This window comes from Limanda limanda, chromosome 21 (assembly GCF_963576545.1).
Source record: "Limanda limanda chromosome 21, fLimLim1.1, whole genome shotgun sequence".
Lineage (NCBI taxonomy): Eukaryota > Metazoa > Chordata > Actinopteri > Pleuronectiformes > Pleuronectidae > Limanda > Limanda limanda.
Window position 1 is genome coordinate 5,739,849 of NC_083656.1, and position 20,480 is coordinate 5,760,328.

Below are 20,480 nucleotides of genomic sequence, written 5' to 3' on the forward strand. Positions count from 1 at the left end.
TGGAGTGAAATAAAGTTAAGATTCTAATTTGTCACTCAAAGATAAGAATCACGTTGCCGTGGATTCGTGTTGTGTGTCGTATTTCCTGAGACGACAGAGGAATGTGTTTATGGCCGACGACTTTAAATAAGGGTTCCCTCACTTGATTATCTGCCCCCACAAGGACGGCATTGACCAGCTGTCTGTCCAGCATGCGACCCACCGAATGAGCCGTTAATGATAATACAGTAGGGTCCAAATGTCCGAGACGCCCGCCCCCCCCATTCAGACTCCTGGGCCCCGCTGTATGTCTGTCTTCCCTGGGTCCCCATCTTAAAGGTGACAAATGTCGCCCTTGTCCCTCTCACTTTGCTTGTCCCATGCAAGTCAGCAGAGACGGACTTAGTTGCATAAGATGGCTGCGCGTACAGCTGCACCCCCCCCCCAGTACTTAACACTTGTACAGAACTGGGAACACGTATAGAGTTCACAAGCCGAGGAGGGAGGGAGGTAGGGAGGGAGGGAGGGAGGGAGGGAGGGTGTGCTCGCTGGGGCTAAGGCGGCACATGGTGATCCCTCAGCCTGGCACGAAGGTGTGGCATGTAAGAGCCGAGGAGGGGGTCGCAGTTGATGGGTGTCCCAGCTTGCGGGGGGGGGTTACACTGTAGTAGTCGCCGCACACGCGCGCCACTGACACTTCACAGATAGACAGAGGCGGAAGATGGAGGGGAGTGAGGGAGAAACCTTATCCTTCTGGGATATTGAGTTAAATGTCACTGCTCTGCCCTGAGGGAGACACTGACAGGCCGACCCCTATCGCAGGCCCCAAATCTCAGAGGTCACAACGGCTGTACGACAGCTGAGGCCCGGAGAGCGGCCGGGTGAAACGGAGACGGGGACACTGGCAGAACAGAACAAATATAAATGTTTTATCAACATGTCAAGGAACGAATAAATAAATACAGCCTGTGCCAAACGTTTATTTTGCTTGTAGATGTGGGAACAAATTAATAATTGTGATGTACTTGGCTGACCCACAGGTTTGGCTGGGCTGGAGATATCAAGTGTAGTGTGGATTGTTGGTTTAGATGAGTTTAGACACTCATCATCGCACTAATGGTTATCATACCTTTTGAAATGACAGTGAAATCAAGGAACAAATTTGGATTAAAAATTTAAATAGAATATATTTGCAGCATTAATGTTGTCAGTAATGTTTAAATTCCATCCTCTGTGTTACCTTGATGCTATTTCTGGGCTTTACTCTGCTTCTGCTTAAAATATGCATTAAACTAAGTGCTTTCGTCATTGGTAATTTATGGCACCCCTCCGGAATGGAGCTGCCCCTCAGCAGCAAGACTCAGGGCCGAGCGGCAGCCGGCAGCTGATCGGAAACCTGAAAGCTGCAACAAAAAAAAACACTTCCAATTTTAGAAATTCTCTGCGAAAGAGCAGCAGAAGCATGTTCGTGTAACAAGTAGGCCACTACTGTAAATCCTGTAAATACATTGTTATAGTTACAAAGTGTATCAGGAGTCAGTCACTCCACATGACCATGAGAATATCTGAGGCTTAGACAAATGAAATGTATAATAGATTGTTCATATACGTGTGTGTGTGTGTGTGTGTGTGTGTGTGTGTGTGTGTGTGTGTGTGTGTGTGTGTGTGTGTGTGTGTGTGTGTGTGTGTGTGTGTTTGTGTGTTTGGTGATGTGGTGTCAAATCAAATTATGAGAGAACATTGTAGTAGCTCGTCTTTTATAATGTATAATTTAATTTATACTTTTATCTTCTGCTTTTAGTCAGATGATAGAGAGACTCAAGAAGCACACATTTTCTTATTATCATTCCTACATCTTTATATTAATTGTTTCCATTCTTGGGGCAGCTGTGGCTCAGGGGGTACAACGTGTCATTCTCTAAGCAGAAGGTCGGTGGTTCGATCTCAGTCTTTCCCATTCCGCATACCGAAGTGTCCTTGGGCAAGACACCGGACCCCAAATTGTCCCTGATGGCTGCCCATAGATAAACATGTGAATGGGTCAATGGCAAAGTTGTAGTGTAAAACAATTATTATTATTGTTATATAAATACAGCGTATTTACCAAACTAAACCTTTATTCTTGTACAAATCAATTGCGGTTAATTGTTTAATAAGGCTGTAAATTGTTTTAAATTATAATAAATCTCAATATTGAATGTTCATATTTAACAGAACCAAAAGCTGATTTCTAGCAGTTTTTAATTTGGGGATTTTTTGTGAATAATCAATACATTTTTTGTATTTGTCCAAATGATTTGACAGTTATCTAAATATGTGGCAGGTTTGTAATGTAGATAGATTCCCTCTGTGTTTTTTTAAGTTTACACTGTGTGTATTACATAACTGTTAACATACGTAAGGACACAAATGGCTTTCGCAGCTGTTTCCCTTTAGCACACTTTCTTTGACCTGATTTGTTGGAGTTCGCTCACCATCCAGTTCAAATACACTTTGGGCCAAATGCAACTGGTTGTGCAACAACAACTGCCAATAAGGGCATTTTCAGACGAAAGCCTATTTCACAGCCTTGATGTAGCTTGACACTGCGACACTTCCCACAAACAACACAGCCCGGTAATAAATAGACTGCGGCAAAAATGTGTCCTGTAGCTGTCAGGGGTGCTGAGCACTGACCACTGCTGCTCCTATAGGGACACCTGTCAGTGTATTGATTAGCATGAGCAACTTGGATTCCTGTCCTCGGAGGAGTCTGCACCAGCCAGCAGCCAGTTTACTGCTGTTCAAACAAATAGTAAATCAGGAATCTCAGCTTGTCGTTCAATGTTACACTGGATCTTGTGTTTTGACTACAATGAGTCAGAAATAACAAAATCAATCAGGGAAATAAAAAAGAGCAAATGATAAATTACCAAACAGTTTCTTTATAGAGCTAAATTAGACTATTCTTAACTTCACCAGGAAGTTTACGTTTTCATTGTTTGTTTGTTTGCAGGATTATGCAAAACTACTAGATTTGGACTTTGGTCAGCGAAGAACCCCTTAAATTCTATTGAGGATCCAGGAATTCTTTCTTTAACATTTCATTCTTTTAAATGTTGTGTTCATATCTCAGAGTCAATCACAGATCCTGAGGAAAACAATCAGACACTTTATGAGGACGGATATTAACGGGTTTACGCAATTTGTTGCAGATCCAATTCAGAATTTTGCAGCAGTGAATTAAAACGTGGTTTCTGTTCGGCCTCTTCTAGTTCTCTACGTCGAATCATGTTGACACTTGGTTGCTGGGTATAACCAGTTCAATGCTCTGGCTCCACCACAAGGGGCCATTGTGCCTCGCTGAATGACCGTCTGTGGCCCGGATCGTCTGTCCCATATCTACTGAGGCCGAGCCATGTCTCCCTGCTGCCTTCCCCTCCTCATAAAAAAAAGAGAAATAAAACTTGATCCCCCTGTATCTGCAGCCAGGGCTTCTCCACTGGGCTGCAGTAGTATGACACGCTGACTGTCCTCCTGGCGTCCCTGTCCCCCGGCACCCGTTGCTCTGCTACACACTTTTCTCTACGATTTCCCATATCTTACCCAACGTTGAATCGCATGATCATGACTCTGATATCGTGAGTTGTCTCTGGCTCTGTGTAACCTGAGAGCACATGTTGAGGATTCAGAGGATTCGAACTCCGGGGTTTGTGATTCGAGCTTTGCTCACAGTCATGGAGAACTTCCCGTGTCAGTGTGCAGACATGTCCAGAAAATGCCAGCTAATTCTTGTCTGGAATTATTCGTCCACTATCTCCTTCCGTCTGTGTGTCTCTCTCTCTGGCTCGGCCACCTTCCTCAGCAGAAACCAGTTGAGCAGTCACTCAATGCACCCCCCCCCTCCTCCTCCCTCCTTCCCTCTGGATGATCTCCTGTCTCACTCTCTCACCTTCTCCCCCTTCGTCTTATTCCACTGACCATGCATGTTCCAAAAACAGATCTCATTTTCATCCACGGTACGACACCCCCCCAACCCCCACCCCCAATCAAGCCCCCCTTGCACCATCACTGTCCAAGTCCACCTCTACTCCCCCCTTGCTCCACCTCGAGCCCCACCCTCACTTTGTCCTCCCATGCTGGAATTTGGAGGGGTGTGTCGACGGGGGTGTCCACCAATCCCGAGGCCTTCGGGGGGTATATAACCCTGCGGAAGGTTGCGGTCATTCGCTCTTTCTGTCAGTCCAGAATAGGAGGGTGCCACACTTAAGGTGAGGGCGGTGGATCAAGGTTAAGACCTGCAGAGAACAACAAAGAAGTCAAAGAGGAAAGCCACGGTTAGACGAAAGATACCTCGTCTATCCAGCAAGGATGGAGAACGCTCACATGAAGCTCCCGGCGGAGTGCCTGACGCACTTCGGGGTGAACGAGGTCACCGGCCTGACCCCCGACCAGTTCAAGAAGAACCTGGACAAGTATGGCTACAATGGTGAGAGTGCGGGCGTCAGGGATCGGGTGGGGGGTGGGGGTGGGAGGCCTTGTGAAAGAAATAACGTTGAGAAACTTATCGCTTCACAGTTGAAGTTGTTTGCATTCAGACTCCAGCCACTGCTGCTGAGAGCCGTGCTCGGGCCGGGTGGAGGTTTTTGCATGTGATGCTTTTTTAGAGAGCAGTTGCAACAGCTGGTAGAAATGCAGAGACATTGAGAAGCAGAGACTTTGAGGGCTTTGAAGGGCTATTTAAAGATAGCCAAAGAAGATGGCTGGAGAGCGAGAGAGACAGGTGATGGCTCAAGAAGCTTCCTGGGTGATATATGGGGCGGGTGTGAACAGGAGAGGTGGATAATTTTAGGCCAGGCAAAAAAGGGAGGTCCTTAGAGGGCTTAGGGCTAAATGATCCCTAATATGATCAATAACTGGTGTAAAGGCAAATTAGATAGCACAGGCTTTGTGATATTGGTCAAAAGCAGCAACACTTGTTATTCTGTTTTCTTTTCACGAGCCGCCTTTAAGCTTAATGTTTTATTTTGTCTTTATACAATGAGCAGCCACTTTGGTGAGGTTTTCCCCAGGTCTAGACTTCTCATCAAAAGGATCTGATGTCAATTGAGGATTCAGTTTAATGGACTTCTTTAATCGTTTACAGCTCTTGAAGGGATCAAGTGTGAAGCGCTCAGGGAATTTTGTAAAGCTTGACGTCAGGCAGTTTTAGAATCCAGTGACCTTGTGCTCACATTTAGGATCTTCCACCGAGAAGTAAAGATTCTCTCCTAATGAACATGAATGATTTTAACTCACCATCCTTTTTCCCTTTTTCTTTTTGTTTTCTCTTCCTTCACCTTTGTGTCCAACTCCAGAGTTGCCGGCTGAGATTGGTAAGTGTTCGTCCGTGCAGCACCATTTATTAAATCAATACTCCACACACCTGGTTTGACCCAGATGGATTTGACCATCATTACTACTCTATGCTGGCCCTCTTCCTGTTGTAAAAACATGGAGGCAGAATTTTGATTGACCCCACACGCTAATGAAATTACATTTAGGATAACTTGTCACTGAAATTGACTTCAAGTAAATCCCTTTGCATACAAATACACACTCAGGTGCACATTTCAGTACTTGTTTGTAATTGTCTGATTATTGTATATTGATTAATTTTTTTCTATGTCACAGGTAAGAGTGTGTGGGAGCTGATCGTGGAGCAGTTCGAGGACCTGCTCGTCAGGATCCTGCTGCTGGCTGCCTGCATCTCTTTTGTAAGTGAACAAATGTTAGGATTCTTTCTGATCCATGCCGCGAATTTCAAACTGTGATCACTGTTGTCACATTCATTTTAAACTCAAGAAACAGCACTAGACACGATAAGTAGCAACAAATTCCACGAGAAGTTCCAGTATCTCAGCTTTGGCAGAATGGTTTATGCATAATTTATTAAACTTATCATCAGCAAAAATATCTACTCTTAAGGTTAATTAAATTCGTTTTTGTCACTTAATGGCACAATAACCTCTGGCTACTCTCCTGTGTACCATCTGGAAATTAGTAATTTATTGAACTTTAAAACCCACAAGGAGGAAACCTATGACACAAGCTAATCCAGCACACAAGCATGCATGTACTTCATTTCAGTCTGACCACTTTGTCAAGACAACTTCTTAAACCCGCCTCCAACTCCCTCCACCCTTCTGTGCAATTTTGAGGACAACAACTTGAGAGGAGGGAGGCAGATTGCAAAGGCTTGTCGGAGGTGTATTAATTCCTATGCACAGCTTTCACCCCTTCTGCCAGCTGTCACTATGGCCTTAGAAGGCGAATATTGAGGAGCCAGTGAGAGACGGGGGTCAGGGAAGTATAGGGGGGCTGAGGGGTAAGGGTTTATTTTAAGAAAGCCCAGAGCTGAGGAGAGAAACTGAATCCTTCGGGAAAGGTCAGGCCTGAAGGAAGGAACGAAGGGCCTCCCAGGAAGAGGGTGGAAGTCAGAAGGAGCCATGAGTTATGGGACCATGAGATCAAGTTCACAACAATTACGTAATCAGATTGTGACATTCAAGCTAGCATCAAAATAACAGCCTTTATTACTGAGCTTAAACTGTAAATGTTATCCCACATTTTATAATTAATTTCACAAAGTCCTGCTGGTAGCCTCCACATTCCATAAAGAAGATATCATCTTATTATTCATCAATCACACGCTACACACAATCACACATTATATACACTATGAGCTGGTTGTTCTGGTGCAATGAAAATGTTTTAACCATATAACTTGTCCATTCAAAATAAATGTACGGAGGTTTGACCTGCTGTCTCCACTCCACTGACTCTACTCTCCCCCGCTCTGACCTCAGGTGCTGGCCTGGTTCGAGGAAGGTGAGGAGACCATCACCGCCTTCGTGGAGCCCTTCGTCATCCTCCTTATCCTGATCGCCAATGCCATCGTCGGAGTGTGGCAGGTCAGTGACAGGCCGCCGTGCATTAAGCAATCAGATGTATCCATTGCAGAGCACCCGGGTTCCAGTTACTGCCATGTGGTTTTCCACCCACACGGGCGCAGTTGCTCAACTGGAGAACGATCACTTTTACAGCTTTGAAGGTCGAAGTAGTGACTTTCAAACCCGAGTAAACAAAATCATTGGCTGACACGCACATGAATCCAAAATCTGACGTGATCCCTGTCCGATTTTTTAGAATTATTTCATCACATCATGCCCAGTTTATGTTTTGACTGCAGCGTTTGGATTATTCACAATATGCAAGTCATTCAACCCATTGAGTAAACAGCTCTGCTATCATTAGACATCAGTTGGGGGGGGAAATCAGCTGCTCATTAAAGTCAGACCTGACTCCATCAGAAACCTGCTGTAAAGAAATCTATCTTCTACATCTCGGATCAAATTTTATTGTTTGAAATATTATTTAGGAACACAGCATATGACATCTGTCTCAGAGTCAGTGTCACGTGATGCTGTTGAGCAGGAACACAGATTTCCATACATACATTTTTATTTATTAAAAGAGGCACATGGAAACCTGGTTTAAAGTAACTTAGGTTGGAATATAACGTTTAACCCACTCATATGTCATCAGGAGGTGACATGTGAGTGGGTTAACTCAAAGACTCAAAGCCTCTTAGAGGACATTGCCAGTGACACATCAAGGACAAACTGAGTGTAGTTTTCCATCAAACCAGGATAAGCATCCGTGTTGAAAATCTGTTTTACGATATTCAGTGTGCATCAGAGCAGTTTCCTTTGAATTAAATACTATGCTTGTTAAACCCTAACCCTTAATAACTATGTATGCCTGTTGTGTCTGTGTTTGCCACAGGAACGTAACGCTGAAGACGCCATTGAGGCTCTTAAGGAGTACGAGCCCGAGTTGGGAAAAGTCTACCGTTCCGACAGGAAGAGCGTGCAGATTATCAAGGCCAGAGAGATTGTCCCTGGTGATATTGTGGAGGTGTCCGGTAAGAAATGTCCACTTGTTATTTTGCCCAATCCTGCAAACATTCACGTCATGTTTGTCACAGTCTCTTGTGGCAGAATTCTCTTTTATTACAATGAAGCTGTGATAAGACAGTTGTAATTCAGGGTAGATGTGCCTGGTGGAGGCCGACGCCAGAACCTCGTGTCTTTTTAAGGCAACGAGAGCAGGGCAGGACGGGGCAGCGCTGCTGTGAAAACATGCTGACTGGAGGAAAACAGAATCATGAATATAAATACCCTCCCTGGCACCTGCCCCACCTCTTCTCCCTGCCGTTGCCCACGTCGGTTCACTTGTCAGCTTACACCTGTTGCCTCTCTGGCCAGCTGCCCCCTCCCCCTCAGCCACGGGCCATTCTCATTGGGCCAAGCGTGTGTCACTTCAGGTTTAGCCCCCATTATGAAATCCATGGATTAGGAGAGAAATTTAGCGAGCTGTCTGAGTATTTGCCTTTTATTTTGGGAGTCATTTACAGTATTATTATCAGTAGTATTACTTTCAGGTTTGGTTTGCGAAACATTCACGAGTGAAAGGATTTGTCATTTGCAACTATTACACTCACTTGGGTGTAATTGGAAAATAAGTCAATAGAAGATATTTCCTGACCATATAAAAATGAATAATAATAAAATGATGAATTAATTTCAGTGCTCTCTTCTCTGTGATTCCCACAGTTGGTGACAAAGTCCCCGCTGATATCAGACTTGTTTCCATCAAGTCCACCACCCTGCGTGTTGACCAGTCCATCCTCACTGGTAAGCCTTACAGAAGTACCTAACTCTGCCTCTACTGGTTTTGTTCATCGGCCGTTTGGATTTAATTTCCTGTTTCCTCTCTCAGGTGAGTCCGTCAGTGTGATCAAGCACACTGAGTCCGTCCCAGACATCAGAGCTGTCAACCAGGACAAGAAGAACATGCTTTTCTCTGTAAGTGTCCCATCACCAGCAATTAGGATCCAATACCTGCTACCTCCACCTGTTTTTGTTTTCTTACCTTCCTTCTCCTCTCTCCGCCACAGGGCACCAACATCGCCGCTGGCAAGGCCATCGGTGTGGCTGTGTCCACCGGAGTCTCCACTGAGATTGGCAAGATCCGTGACCAGATGGCCGCCACTGAGCAGGAGAAGACTCCTCTGCAGGCCAAGATGGACGAGTTCGGCGAGCAGCTGTCCAAGGTCATCTCCCTGATCTGCGTTGCTGTCTGGGCCATCAACATTGGCCACTTCAACGACCCCGTCCACGGAGGCTCATGGATCCGTGGAGCCGTCTACTACTTCAAGATCGCTGTGGCTCTGGCCGTGGCTGCCATCCCTGAGGGTGAGGAGAAGCAAAGAAGTTTACTGAACGACATGTGTTTCTCCGCCACTTTTTTATCACACTCACAGTTTTGACCAATGTCTCCCAGGTCTGCCCGCTGTCATCACCACCTGCCTGGCCCTCGGTACCCGCCGTATGGCTAAGAAGAACGCCATCGTCAGAAGCCTGCCCTCTGTGGAGACCCTCGGCTGCACCTCCGTCATCTGCTCCGACAAAACTGGAACCCTCACCACCAACCAGATGTGTGTGACCAAGGTGGGTGATTGAATCAAAAAGAAACCGCTCCACAGACAATTTGCCAGAACCCCTTTCGGCACAGAAAAACCTCTTTGTTTTCTTCCTTCACAGATGTTCATTGTCAAGAATGTTGATGGCGAGCATGTTGACCTTGATGCCTTCGATATCTCTGGATCTAAGTACACCCCCGAGGGCGAGGTGTAAGTTGATTTTCAGTGCTATTTATCATCGCTTATTGCAGCAAACCACTAAAACATCAACATTCATGTCTTTGTTTATGTCTGATTTTGTTCTTTTCTTTGTCCACCAGTTCCCAGGGCGGTGCCAAGACCAACTGCAGCTCTTACGACGGCCTGGTTGAGCTGTCCACCATCTGCTCCCTGTGCAACGACTCCTCTCTGGATTACAACGAGGTACAGGCACAAAGACGTGCAGACTGTTTGCCGTCCTGAAATCTCATGACCTCCCACAGCTTAACACATTCTCTCCATCACGCTCCTCTTTCTCCAGAGCAAGAAGGTCTTTGAGAAGGTCGGTGAGGCTACTGAGACCGCCCTGTGCTGCCTGGTTGAGAAGATGAACGTGTTCAACAGCAACGTGAAGAACCTCACCAAGATTGAAAGAGCCAACGCCTGCTGCTCCGTACGTTTCCTCTTCCACTTTTCCTTAAACGACCAGTATGATTCTCCTCTTTAGTCCAGTTCCTTCTGATCCACTGACAGTCATTGGATCAGTCCTTTTTCCATCAAGGAATTACTGCGTATTTCACTAAACGCCTCTTTTCTCGGATTCCTCCATTAGGTGATCAAGCAGCTCATGAACAAGAAGTTCACCCTGGAGTTCTCCCGTGACAGGAAGTCCATGTCCGTGTACTGCACCCCCACCAAGGGTGACGGTGGCGCCAAGATGTTCGTGAAGGTCAGTTCCGGTTCTCTGTCGTCCCTCTCACAGCCTAAGATCGGACATCTGCGCTCTGACTGTGCTGCGTTCAACGTAACAATCAAGTAATCGCCTGTTCTCTCCACAGGGAGCCCCAGAGGGCGTGATTGACAGGTGCGCATATGTGCGTGTTGGCACCACCCGCGTGCCCCTGACCAGCACCATCAAGGATAAGATCCTGGCTGTCATCAAAGACTGGGGTACCGGCCGTGACACCCTGCGTTGTCTGGCCCTGGCCACATGCGACACCCCAATGAAGCCAGAGGAGATGGTTCTTGAGGACGCAACCAAGTTCGCCGACTACGAGGTGAGAACACAAGATATCGATGGACTGGTTGTTGAGGCCGTGTGGACACAACCGTGACTACATGCTGAAATTTCTCTCCTCAGACTGGTATGACCTTTGTTGGCTGCGTGGGTATGCTGGATCCCCCCCGTAAGGAGGTCATGGGCTCCATCGTTCAGTGCAGACAGGCTGGAATCCGTGTCATTATGATCACTGGTCAGTATTATTGATTGTATACAACATTCTCAATGCACTTGTAACAATAACATTACATACATCATGTGCTGGATTGTGTGTTTTACACAGTAATAACAGTATTTGTTTAAAAGGTTTTAATCCACCTCTCCTCAAACGCATTTCATTAACTCTCTCCCGAACTTCTCCGCCTCCACAATTCAGGTGATAACAAGGGAACCGCCATCGCTATCTGCCGTCGTATTGGCATCTTCAAGGAGGACGAGGATGTTTCCGACAAGGCCTACACCGGCCGTGAGTTTGACGATCTGCCCAGCAGTGAACAGGGAGAGGCCGTGCGCAGAGCTTGCTGCTTTGCCCGTGTGGAGCCAGCCCACAAGTCCAAGATTGTGGAGTTCCTGCAGAGTTACGATGATATTACAGCTATGGTGAGAGTTCGGCAGCAAAGTTAACTTCACTGAATCGCAGTGCTAGTGTTTTTCAGTTATCCTGTTGTAGTGCTCACAGTAATCCCTCCGTTCCCAGACTGGTGATGGTGTGAACGATGCCCCTGCCCTGAAGAAGGCCGAGATCGGCATCGCCATGGGCTCTGGCACTGCTGTTGCCAAGTCTGCCTCTGAGATGGTCCTGGCTGACGACAACTTCTCTTCCATTGTGGCTGCTGTTGAGGAGGGCAGAGCCATCTACAACAACATGAAGCAGTTCATCCGCTACCTCATCTCCTCCAACGTTGGTGAGGTCGTCTGGTGAGTGGCCGGAGGAACACACGCTCTGAATCCACAGCCGAACGCCATCCTTCTCCCTGCCTCAGTCTCAACTTGTATTTTCTTCTTCACTCTCTCAGTATCTTCCTGACTGCCGCCCTCGGTCTGCCCGAGGCCCTGATCCCCGTCCAGCTGCTGTGGGTCAACCTGGTGACTGACGGTCTGCCCGCCACCGCCCTGGGCTTCAACCCCCCAGATCTTGACATCATGGGCAAGCCCCCACGTTCCCCCAAGGAGCCCCTGATCTCTGGCTGGCTGTTCTTCAGATACATGGCCATCGGTGGTAAGCATCACGCTGTGTTCGCCTTTCCTGTCAAATGCAGGAGGAATATTTACCTACACTGACGCTGTTACCTTTCCCCGTCAGGATACGTCGGTGCCGCCACTGTCGGAGGTGCTGCCTGGTGGTTCATGTACGATACCTCCGGTCCCGGTATCACCTACTACCAGCTGGTGAGTCATTTTCCTGAGTTGTCTTTCACAAACACTCATTTGCAGATGGGTCAGAACCTAACCTTGACTCCTGCTCCTTTCAGTCCCACTTCATGCAGTGCTGCGATGAGAACGAGGACTTCGCCGGCCTGGACTGCCACGTCTTTGAAGCCGCTCCCCCCATGACCATGGCCCTGTCTGTGCTGGTCACCATTGAGATGTGCAACGCCCTCAACAGGTAATGACCTAATAATGTGTTTGAAATATTGAAATGACAACACACCAGGTTTCCTGTTCGACTCCTGTGGATTTGTCACATGTCAAAGATATTTATTCTCATTTCTTTCCTTTGTCCAGCTTGTCTGAGAATCAGTCTCTGCTGCGTATGCCCCCATGGAGCAACTGGTGGCTGCTTTCCGCCATGACCCTGTCCATGTCCCTTCACTTCATGATCATCTATGTTGACCCCCTGCCCGTAAGTCAGACATCCATGCACTCTGCACTTTGTGGTTGTGAGAGCAAATCAGTTTTAGGGATTTCTTTTGTCCTCATCCTAACTCCCACTCTTCTCTCCCCTAGATGATCTTCAAGTTGACCCATCTTGGTGTTGACCAGTGGCTCATGGTCCTGAAGCTTTCCTTCCCCGTCATCTTGATTGATGAGGTCCTGAAGTTCGCCGCCCGTAACTACGTTGAGAGTAAGTTGTGTTTTTGTATTCTAACTCTGACATATTAAAACAAATTCCCAATATAACAGATAATGTTTTACTTCTACTTAATGATTAATTAATTAATTAATTAAAACTGTCATACTCCTATTAATTATATATTAATATTAAAGTGTGATCCTTCTTCATCTCACTGTAATTAAAATTTTTATTACATCATCTCTTCATCTGTCTAACAATCCATCTTAAGCCCAATAATACCTGTTTTCACCTGCCTGCTCTTCTCCCCATTCATCATTAACTCACTTAACCCTCTTTTTATTCACAGAGATCTAAATTCAGTCAACCCACCACTATTAGCCTGTAACTAAAACAAGGTATTATACTGTGTACTTGTAGTTTGTGTGTATGTTTGTGTGTCGTTGTGTGTGTCACTGCTCTGATGCAGCTCTGTCCTCAGTGGTGTCTCCGTATTGTCAACTCTGGGTTCTCCCTCACAACTCAGCAACACCACTGAATCACGTTTTGCATCACAAAGTGACCAGGTGTCATGGTGCTGAGTTGATATGGGAGATCCCTGGCGTCCTCATTGTTATTTAGTGTGTCACACTGTGTAGTGAGAGGCCTCAGCAGGTGAGCCAATCCCCTTCTGAGCTGCTGTGTGTCTGTCGGGATGTTTCTGTCCATGTGTGACTGATGCTCGTTCTGGTGCTTCCTTCGTTAGAGTCACTTTTCCACAAAAACCCTTTGGTGACCATTTAGTTTAACCTTCCAATTGAGCACAGGGTATATTAACATTTGATAAACAGCTCACAAGACATTATAGTGTGGTCACTAGCAGATAAGAGATTCTTTTCAGTGTTAACGGATGTATTTATTAACAATGTAAAAAAATCTGTAACTGGATTCTGGAGTAACATAACAGAGTTGTTAATATATAAGATATCTGCTTATTACAAATTGCAACATTACATTGATTATGGGCTAAAATAATCCGTAAACCATTATTTTTGTAATGGTTTTTTTTCAGAGCCTCAGTGGGAAAGTAAACAAGTTCTTAAGAAGAAGCTTTTCATTGTGTAGATGCATGTTTTTGTAAATTCTTCATTCCTGTATAAAGCTTAATTTGTCAACTATTTTCTTTACAACATCCATTTTGAAAAGACTTAAGCTGAATGACCCACTGCTGCATTTTTACAAATTCGCTTGCTGCTCCGATTAGATTTGATGTCTAGAAATATATTGTTTTTAGGTGAAAGGTTATCACACAGGGATCAGTTCCGTTTAACATAGTTTAGTTGTCATTTTATGTCACTGTCATGTGCCCACACATCCTTTCCCCTCTCTGATTTGTCCATTTTCTGTCTTCAGCAGGCGTAATACAACAATAGAGATGTAGAAGAAGAGGATCTTAAGGGTTGGAGAGAAAGAGGTGGAGAAGGAGAGAGAGAGAGAGAGGAGAAGAAGATCACAACCAAAGAGGGGAGCCATAGTGAGCCAACCAAAAGAAGAGGAGAAAACATAAAAAAACACAAAAAAAACTTCATCAAAAAACACAAAACATAAAAATAGCCTCTATATATGGAGGGAGATTTAATTAAAATGAAGGGAAGTATCCATACAGATAAAATATTTAAGATTTTATTCTAAGAAATAAAGTATGTATTAAAAGTGATTTTTTTGTTAAACTTGGATATTTTCCGCTGTCGTGTTTTGGTGTCCTCTGTCCATTTTCCTATCATTGATTTTCCAGCTCATTACTTTTATTCTAGTCTTTGTCGCCCGTGTCCCGTGCAGCCTCCCTGCTCCTGGCTGGGCTCTGTGCAGCGTGGTGTAGGGTTGCAGGATGATTTCATACGAGCAGAACCACCAGCGCTCTCTTTAGGCTTCACGCAGTCAGTGGACTCATGGAGGTCTCATGACAAAATGGGCCTGTCACAACACTTTTGGTCTTATATATTGTTTACTTGATAAGATGCAATAAAGTGATGATTACAAACTCATGCACTTGTATTGTGGAGCACATTTTTATTGATCCTTCACACACACATACACACACGCAGACACACACTATAGATGAATTCCCTCTTTAGCTACACATCATGAGGTTCATAGCAGTTTAACATTTGGTTTTCAGCTTGCGTCAGATTTTCGAGTACTTCCTCTGAGAGCTGCCCGGTGTCAGTCCATCGCTGAACTGCATCAACGTGTTAAGTCCTTTAGATGAGGCTCCTGAATGGGATGTTGACGTCCTTCATTTGCTTTTCATAGTCTTCCTCAAACATCTTCGATTGCTCGGGTGTGAAATGGTTTTTCCAATCGCCCACTTCACCTACAAAGAAATACAAAAAGGCAATATGACAGTGTTAGTTATAGAAATAACTGAGATGTAAGACGCTACAAGTATCTGTTGCCGAACATAAGGGCTTCAACATATTATTTCCCTCAGCCACTTGTCAGAAATCTTTTCCCTAAAGGCCAAACAGATGACCTCAAGCTGCTAATAGTTCAACACTTTAAAGAAAGTCAAATTATTTCCCCACGAGACGAAGAAAACCAGAAAATGTTCAAACATGAGAAGCCGTAACCAGCCAAGTTTGACCATTTCTGCTTGAAATCTCAACTACAGAATCAAACGGTGGCCGAATAGATTAATGTTGACAAATTAATTAATGAATGGAATTATCTTTTCAGCTCCAGGAAATATGAAGGTTTATTAAAAAAAGTAAAAAAACACCAAGCAAAGGCAAATAACACAGGGACCACTATGTGGCAGTGTTGGACTGTACAATGTTCAGGGTGCAGACGTACAGTCGTAGTGTAATAAAATATAAGTGAGTCCTGACTCTGTGAAGCTTATACTGTTGAGCTGATGTTGACAGGGAAGTTGGTTTAACTCTACATTACATCAAAACTTTTCATTTAGTCCTGGTTCCATCGTGAGTGTTTACAGAAGTGGGACAGGGTCAAAGGTCGGAGGCTGTGTTTACATTGGAACCCGTCTGCTCATGCACATTTTCAAACATCCTCATAATATCTGGTTTCTGGACAAGACTGAGGGCGGAGTAACGCCGGGCACCTTTTCTCATGAAGGAGGAGACGGAGTAGTCGAACACAGAGGCCGGCACGCAGGAGTAGTTGGTCATCGGATTCGCCTTCATGCTCTTGAAGGACGTGAGCTCCACAATTTGACCGATGACCTCATCAGAGACCGACAGGTCAAGGTACCTCATGATGCGCTCAATTTCACGCCGGGGATTCTGGGGGAGTACACATGATGGTGGGAGGGGTTTTAGTACAACAATTCAACAGGGAAAATGTGAAAATATAACATTCAGTGTTTTATTTTGGGAGTTGTTTTAAACTGCTCTTCAATATTTGGCCCCTGTTTTCTTATTAATCACCTTTAAGAGTATGTAATTTGTGATTTGTTATATTTATAGTCTCCTTACTTCTTTGATGTCCTCAAAGAAGAGGTACAGGATGTTCCTCTTCTCTCTCTCCGCCCAGTATCCTTTCACGTGGTCATACCAGGAGCCCCAAGACACTGTGTGAACAACACAAGTCAGAAAACAGCCAACTGTGTCTACTGTGCTATAACTCATCTTAGAATCTGATTTGTTAAAAATTGAATTCTGGTTCTTTAGAGCAAGCGGGTTCAACCTACCAGTGCTAATAAGTCATTAACTTATCTTTGTAGATCAGTTATTAACTTTCTAATGGTCATGAAAACTCGACTGAACTCGAACTTAACCCCCTGCAGCCGGGGATTTGCTTTAAAAGCCCTGCACCACAGGCGTTATGTTCCCTATCTATTTTGACTTTTACAACGGCTGACATGATGGTTGGAAAGTCAGTGGGTGCAACGTATACACATTATTACCTGATAAAAGTTACAAAACAATATTGTTGGCATGGTGAGTTACACATCTGGCAGCGTTGGAGCAACTTCCATTTAGTTAATAGTAAGAACTCTTGCTGAAAATCCAATATTCGTATCTTTTTAGCTCTGTTTTTGGTCGCCGCCAAATCCTGAGGGAAATATCTGGTTCTTTATCTGCTTAAAGCTAAATAATAGACTGCTAAATGATTTATTAACCATTAGTAAAGACATTAATTACAAACCCTTGATAAAGGTTTACCTCAAAAACAGTTGGATAAACCAAATGTGACCATTTGCACAAGCTGGATAAACAAAAAATAATGCGGATCCCAAAGTCCGACTGAAACACGTCATGCATCGATCGAATGACTAGCAGTAAGTTCTGGAGGGAAATATGATACAGAAGATGAAATAAAAATATATAGGTTGAAATTCTCTTTGTGAAAAGTCACTTCTCTTCTGATTTACCACAACCTTTTCTTCAGAGGTAAGCTATTAACTGGTTTAGAAGCTTTGTTTACAGAGAGATGTTCAGTTTCAATGTAAAATGACACTGAGGAATGTGAATTAATCTGCTTACACTCTCCACGAATGAACTTGTTGACATAGCCGTCCCAGGGGCCCGGCTCCGGCTGGGTCAGATTCATCTTGTCAAAGTGGAAGTAGCTCACCACATTGTCTTTGGCATTGCGTGCCACGTAGATCGTCTGAAGGGATTGACAACAGCAATACAAAGAACAGGTCATTTAAGGAGACCATTGCATAACGACATTGTATAGTTAACTACCCTCTCACACGATTTACGTGCATTGTGTCATGCATCAGGAAGCAACACAGTTCACTGCAGGAGCTTCACTCTCAGCACAAGCTCTCAGGTGTCGAGTCTTACTTTGCACTTGCTTTCCCAAAATCCAGTTGGCACCAATTGAAAAGGAAGGTGTGTCTTGATAATTCTCGGCGGATCCATTTTTGACAGAAGCTCAAGACCTGAGACATATCATGATCAGAATTTGATTTGACGTGCAGGACCAAAGTGGAGAATTTGCTAAGACGGACAAAAAACAATATCTTTGAGGTTTAAAGTCACAGATAGAAACAAACACCTCCCAAACTAAACCACAAGAAAACTACCTGTGTTGAATCATGTGAATAAAATCAAACATACACACATCATCATAACAACCTCGTGAACACACACCTGAGGGAATGGGCGGGGGGGAGAAGATCTCCAGGAAAGGACTGCGGACGGGCGTCGGGGCTCGTTTGCAGAACTCGGCATCTCCGTTATGAAGAAGCAGGTCAACAATCTCCTGAGTCCACGTGGTCCCTTGATTCCACAAATCACAGAAAATAACACTGAGCTGAATGAAAAAGTCCCTCGAGGGTTTTTGAGGAAAATTCTATCTGACATCAAACTGCCGTCGTACAGGTTTGTTCATTCAGACCTAAAAACAGCAAATTGGATTTTCCTCCCTTTTAAGAAGCTCAGTTAGCCCTCACTCTTCACCAGACATGTTATGTCATGATTTAATTCAATTAATGTTCTTTTCACGTTTGTTTTGTCATCTGATTTGCTTCATTGCTCTTTGTGTTCTACAAACTTTGCTTCGGTGAAGGAAGAAGAGTTTTATACTGTTGCTTGACGTGTGAGCAGCATGTTCATTTGAACTGTTTCTTAAGGCCATTATTTTATTTAATTAAATGTATCAAAAGCTGTCAATAAATGAAGTGGGGTAAAATTTCCTCCAGTTTACATGTGTATATATCAATCCATGGAAGTATAAAGCAGTAGAAGTTTTAAATACACAACCAAAGTGTAAATCTAATTAAATGTAATAAATGACGAGATGCCTTGTCCAGCACTGATAACTCACTCAGAGATTTACTGCATATGAACAAGGCTGCCTCTGGCAGCAGCTGTCTCAGTACCTGCTTTGGGGTAGGTGGCGATGAAGATGTCCGAGGGGTCCGGACGAAAAGCCTGGATAGAGTCAAAGTTGTTGGCGATGTAGTTCATGAGAGGAATCCCTCTGATCGGGATGAGAGGGAAGCGAGAGATGGAGTCGTTGGCCTTCTGAATGGCCTCGCTGTAGGATACCTCTTCCTGCTCGGACATGGCTGACACTTTCAAGAAGAAGCCAAGAAGCAGAAGCTAAAAATTCAACTGCAAAGTGATCCAAGCAACAGCAGTGGGCCGGTTCTTCTGGGAGATCCTCTCTCAGCTGCAGCTACCAAGCCTTTGTCAAACATTCACTGTTGACTAGTTTTCAAATTCCAACGTGGGAAACCTCTTCCTGTTTTGTCCGGCCCACGATCCTTGTGTTTGAATCCTGGTCACTCCTCCGTGTGGGTCCTCTTGGGTCTGCTGCTCACAGCTGTCCTGGTTTTGTCTCCTCTTGCTTCAAACCCCTCTCCAACATCTGTATCCAATAGCAGGAAACTCTCTGCAGTCTCTCCTGAAAACAATCCCTCCCGGCTGAGTGTCCAAGTCCCTTCCTATCCGTTCTCCCCTTCGCCCCTCTGTCTATCTTTGTAGCCGTGTGAGTGCTTGTTCCAGGTTCTTATCTGTGTGTGATTCCTGAAACCTGCAGAGCCAGACCTACATTAAAGTGCCCTTGCGTAACATTCCACGTTACGTATGAATTCCACTTTTGTCCACAATACTATCCCAACTGCTTTCTCTGTAATTAGAGAAAGGGGAAAAGGGAGGGTCCTAACAGAGCTCAACCAACTTTCAGAACATTTCCTCTGCTTGCGCCACAAATCATCATGTTACAACAGGCAGTGGTCGTAGATGTTGCAACAGTTACAACATGACAACAACAGTTATTTAAGTCTAACTTGTGTTTCAGGCCCTTTACAATGTCTTGGTCTTTTTACCAAAGAAGACAGCTGATGTCACAGTAAAGGGCTTGAATGTGTGTCACCAATAAAAACTACTTTTTGAGAGAGACAGGAAATGTGCAGACGCTGCTGCTGAAAAACCTTTGGACCTAAACTCCATGACCTAACTTCTATTCCTATTTTAGCCTTTGTAAGCCTAAATTCTTATATCTTGAGCTGCAGCATATCTTCCTTGATATGCACGTATCGTGTATATATGATATGCACTGATATGTATTCATACTGTACATATTCATAGTGCTGTTTGCTTAGTTCATCCAGAGGCTGCTGCTTTGAATTCACATTCCAGGAGTTTCACGCTCGATTTCCTGCCAAAGCTCTGAGAATAAGCTCAGCTCTGCAGTTCCCTGAAACCTTATACACAGGAAGAGAAGAGTTTATTTCACTGGCTGAAAACTTACTGAGATAAATGTAAAGTTTAGAGCAACCTGGAAGATTATGTTTGAATTTGAATGCAAGTGGATGTTTACGATAAAAGCAAAGAGTTATAATTCCAAGAGTTCACTTGTGTTTACTTGTGTTTACTTGTTTTTCTACGGGAATGAGGAAAGTAAAAACAAACCAAACTTCTGCAGATGAGTGGATTTAGCTAATTGGTCATTTCTGATCTCACTATCAAGCAACACTTTCTTATATTAGATGTAGTTTAGAGGCTCAGCAGCGTCTCCATGTGGAGGGAGGTTTGCTGAAGCACTGAGTTGGTGATGGGTGCAGACAGAGAAGAAGATTCACACAGAACGTCAGAGCAGCAGGTGAAACGAGGACACGAGCGATGACGTTCTCAGCCTGAGATAACACGAGGAATTATCTGTCTTAGAAACTGAAAGGTTTTCTTCACTGAAGCAATTCAGGATTTTCCTTCCATGAGTTTTGAATTTAGTACAAAAGTAACCATAACAAATGAGCATCTGTGTAT

General features: G+C 44.5%; 2 protein-coding genes across 2 annotated transcripts; one reads left to right on the forward strand and one right to left on the reverse strand.

Moving 5' to 3' along the window:
• Window positions 1–4,329: 4,329 nt before the first annotated feature.
• On the forward strand, window positions 4,330–20,188 carry atp2a1l (ATPase sarcoplasmic/endoplasmic reticulum Ca2+ transporting 1, like). The gene is made up of 23 exons (XM_061094387.1): window positions 4,330–4,447; window positions 5,316–5,333; window positions 5,632–5,714; window positions 6,807–6,911; window positions 7,786–7,924; window positions 8,616–8,696; window positions 8,782–8,867; window positions 8,960–9,257; window positions 9,346–9,512; window positions 9,606–9,694; window positions 9,805–9,907; window positions 10,005–10,136; window positions 10,296–10,412; window positions 10,522–10,740; window positions 10,824–10,935; window positions 11,119–11,342; window positions 11,440–11,660; window positions 11,759–11,961; window positions 12,046–12,131; window positions 12,215–12,348; window positions 12,468–12,585; window positions 12,690–12,807; window positions 16,914–20,188. The coding sequence occupies exons 1-23, from the start codon at window positions 4,330–4,332 to the stop codon at window positions 16,979–16,981; spliced, it is 3,039 nt and encodes a 1,012-aa protein (XP_060950370.1). The 3' UTR covers window positions 16,982–20,188.
• On the reverse strand, window positions 14,786–19,339 carry sult1st6 (sulfotransferase family 1, cytosolic sulfotransferase 6). The gene is made up of 7 exons (XM_061094388.1): window positions 18,590–19,339; window positions 17,859–17,987; window positions 17,550–17,647; window positions 17,241–17,367; window positions 16,230–16,324; window positions 15,857–16,037; window positions 14,786–15,109 (listed from the first exon to the last, which is right to left on the reverse strand). Exons 1-7 carry the CDS (start codon window positions 18,774–18,776, stop codon window positions 14,997–14,999), a joined length of 930 nt encoding a protein of 309 aa, XP_060950371.1. The 5' UTR covers window positions 18,777–19,339; the 3' UTR covers window positions 14,786–14,996.
• Window positions 20,189–20,480: the final 292 nt, after the last annotated feature.

Bases quoted from the DNA above. Each gene is read 5' to 3' on its own strand.
- atp2a1l (XM_061094387.1), top strand. From the start codon at position 4,330: ATGGAGAACGCTCACATGAAGCTCCCGGCGGAGTGCCTGACGCACTTC. The intron at 10,741-10,823 runs GTGAGAACACAA...TTCTCTCCTCAG, and splicing joins CCAAGTTCGCCGACTACGAG to ACTGGTATGACCTTTGTTGG. The intron at 10,936-11,118 runs GTCAGTATTATT...TCCACAATTCAG, and splicing joins CCGTGTCATTATGATCACTG to GTGATAACAAGGGAACCGCC.
- sult1st6 (XM_061094388.1), bottom strand. From the start codon at position 18,776: ATGTCCGAGCAGGAAGAGGTATCCTACAGCGAGGCCATTCAGAAGGCC. The intron at 16,325-17,240 runs GTAAGCAGATTA...TTGTTCACACAG, and splicing joins CAAGTTCATTCGTGGAGAGT to TGTCTTGGGGCTCCTGGTAT. The intron at 16,038-16,229 runs GTAAGGAGACTA...GTACTCCCCCAG, and splicing joins TCTTTGAGGACATCAAAGAA to AATCCCCGGCGTGAAATTGA.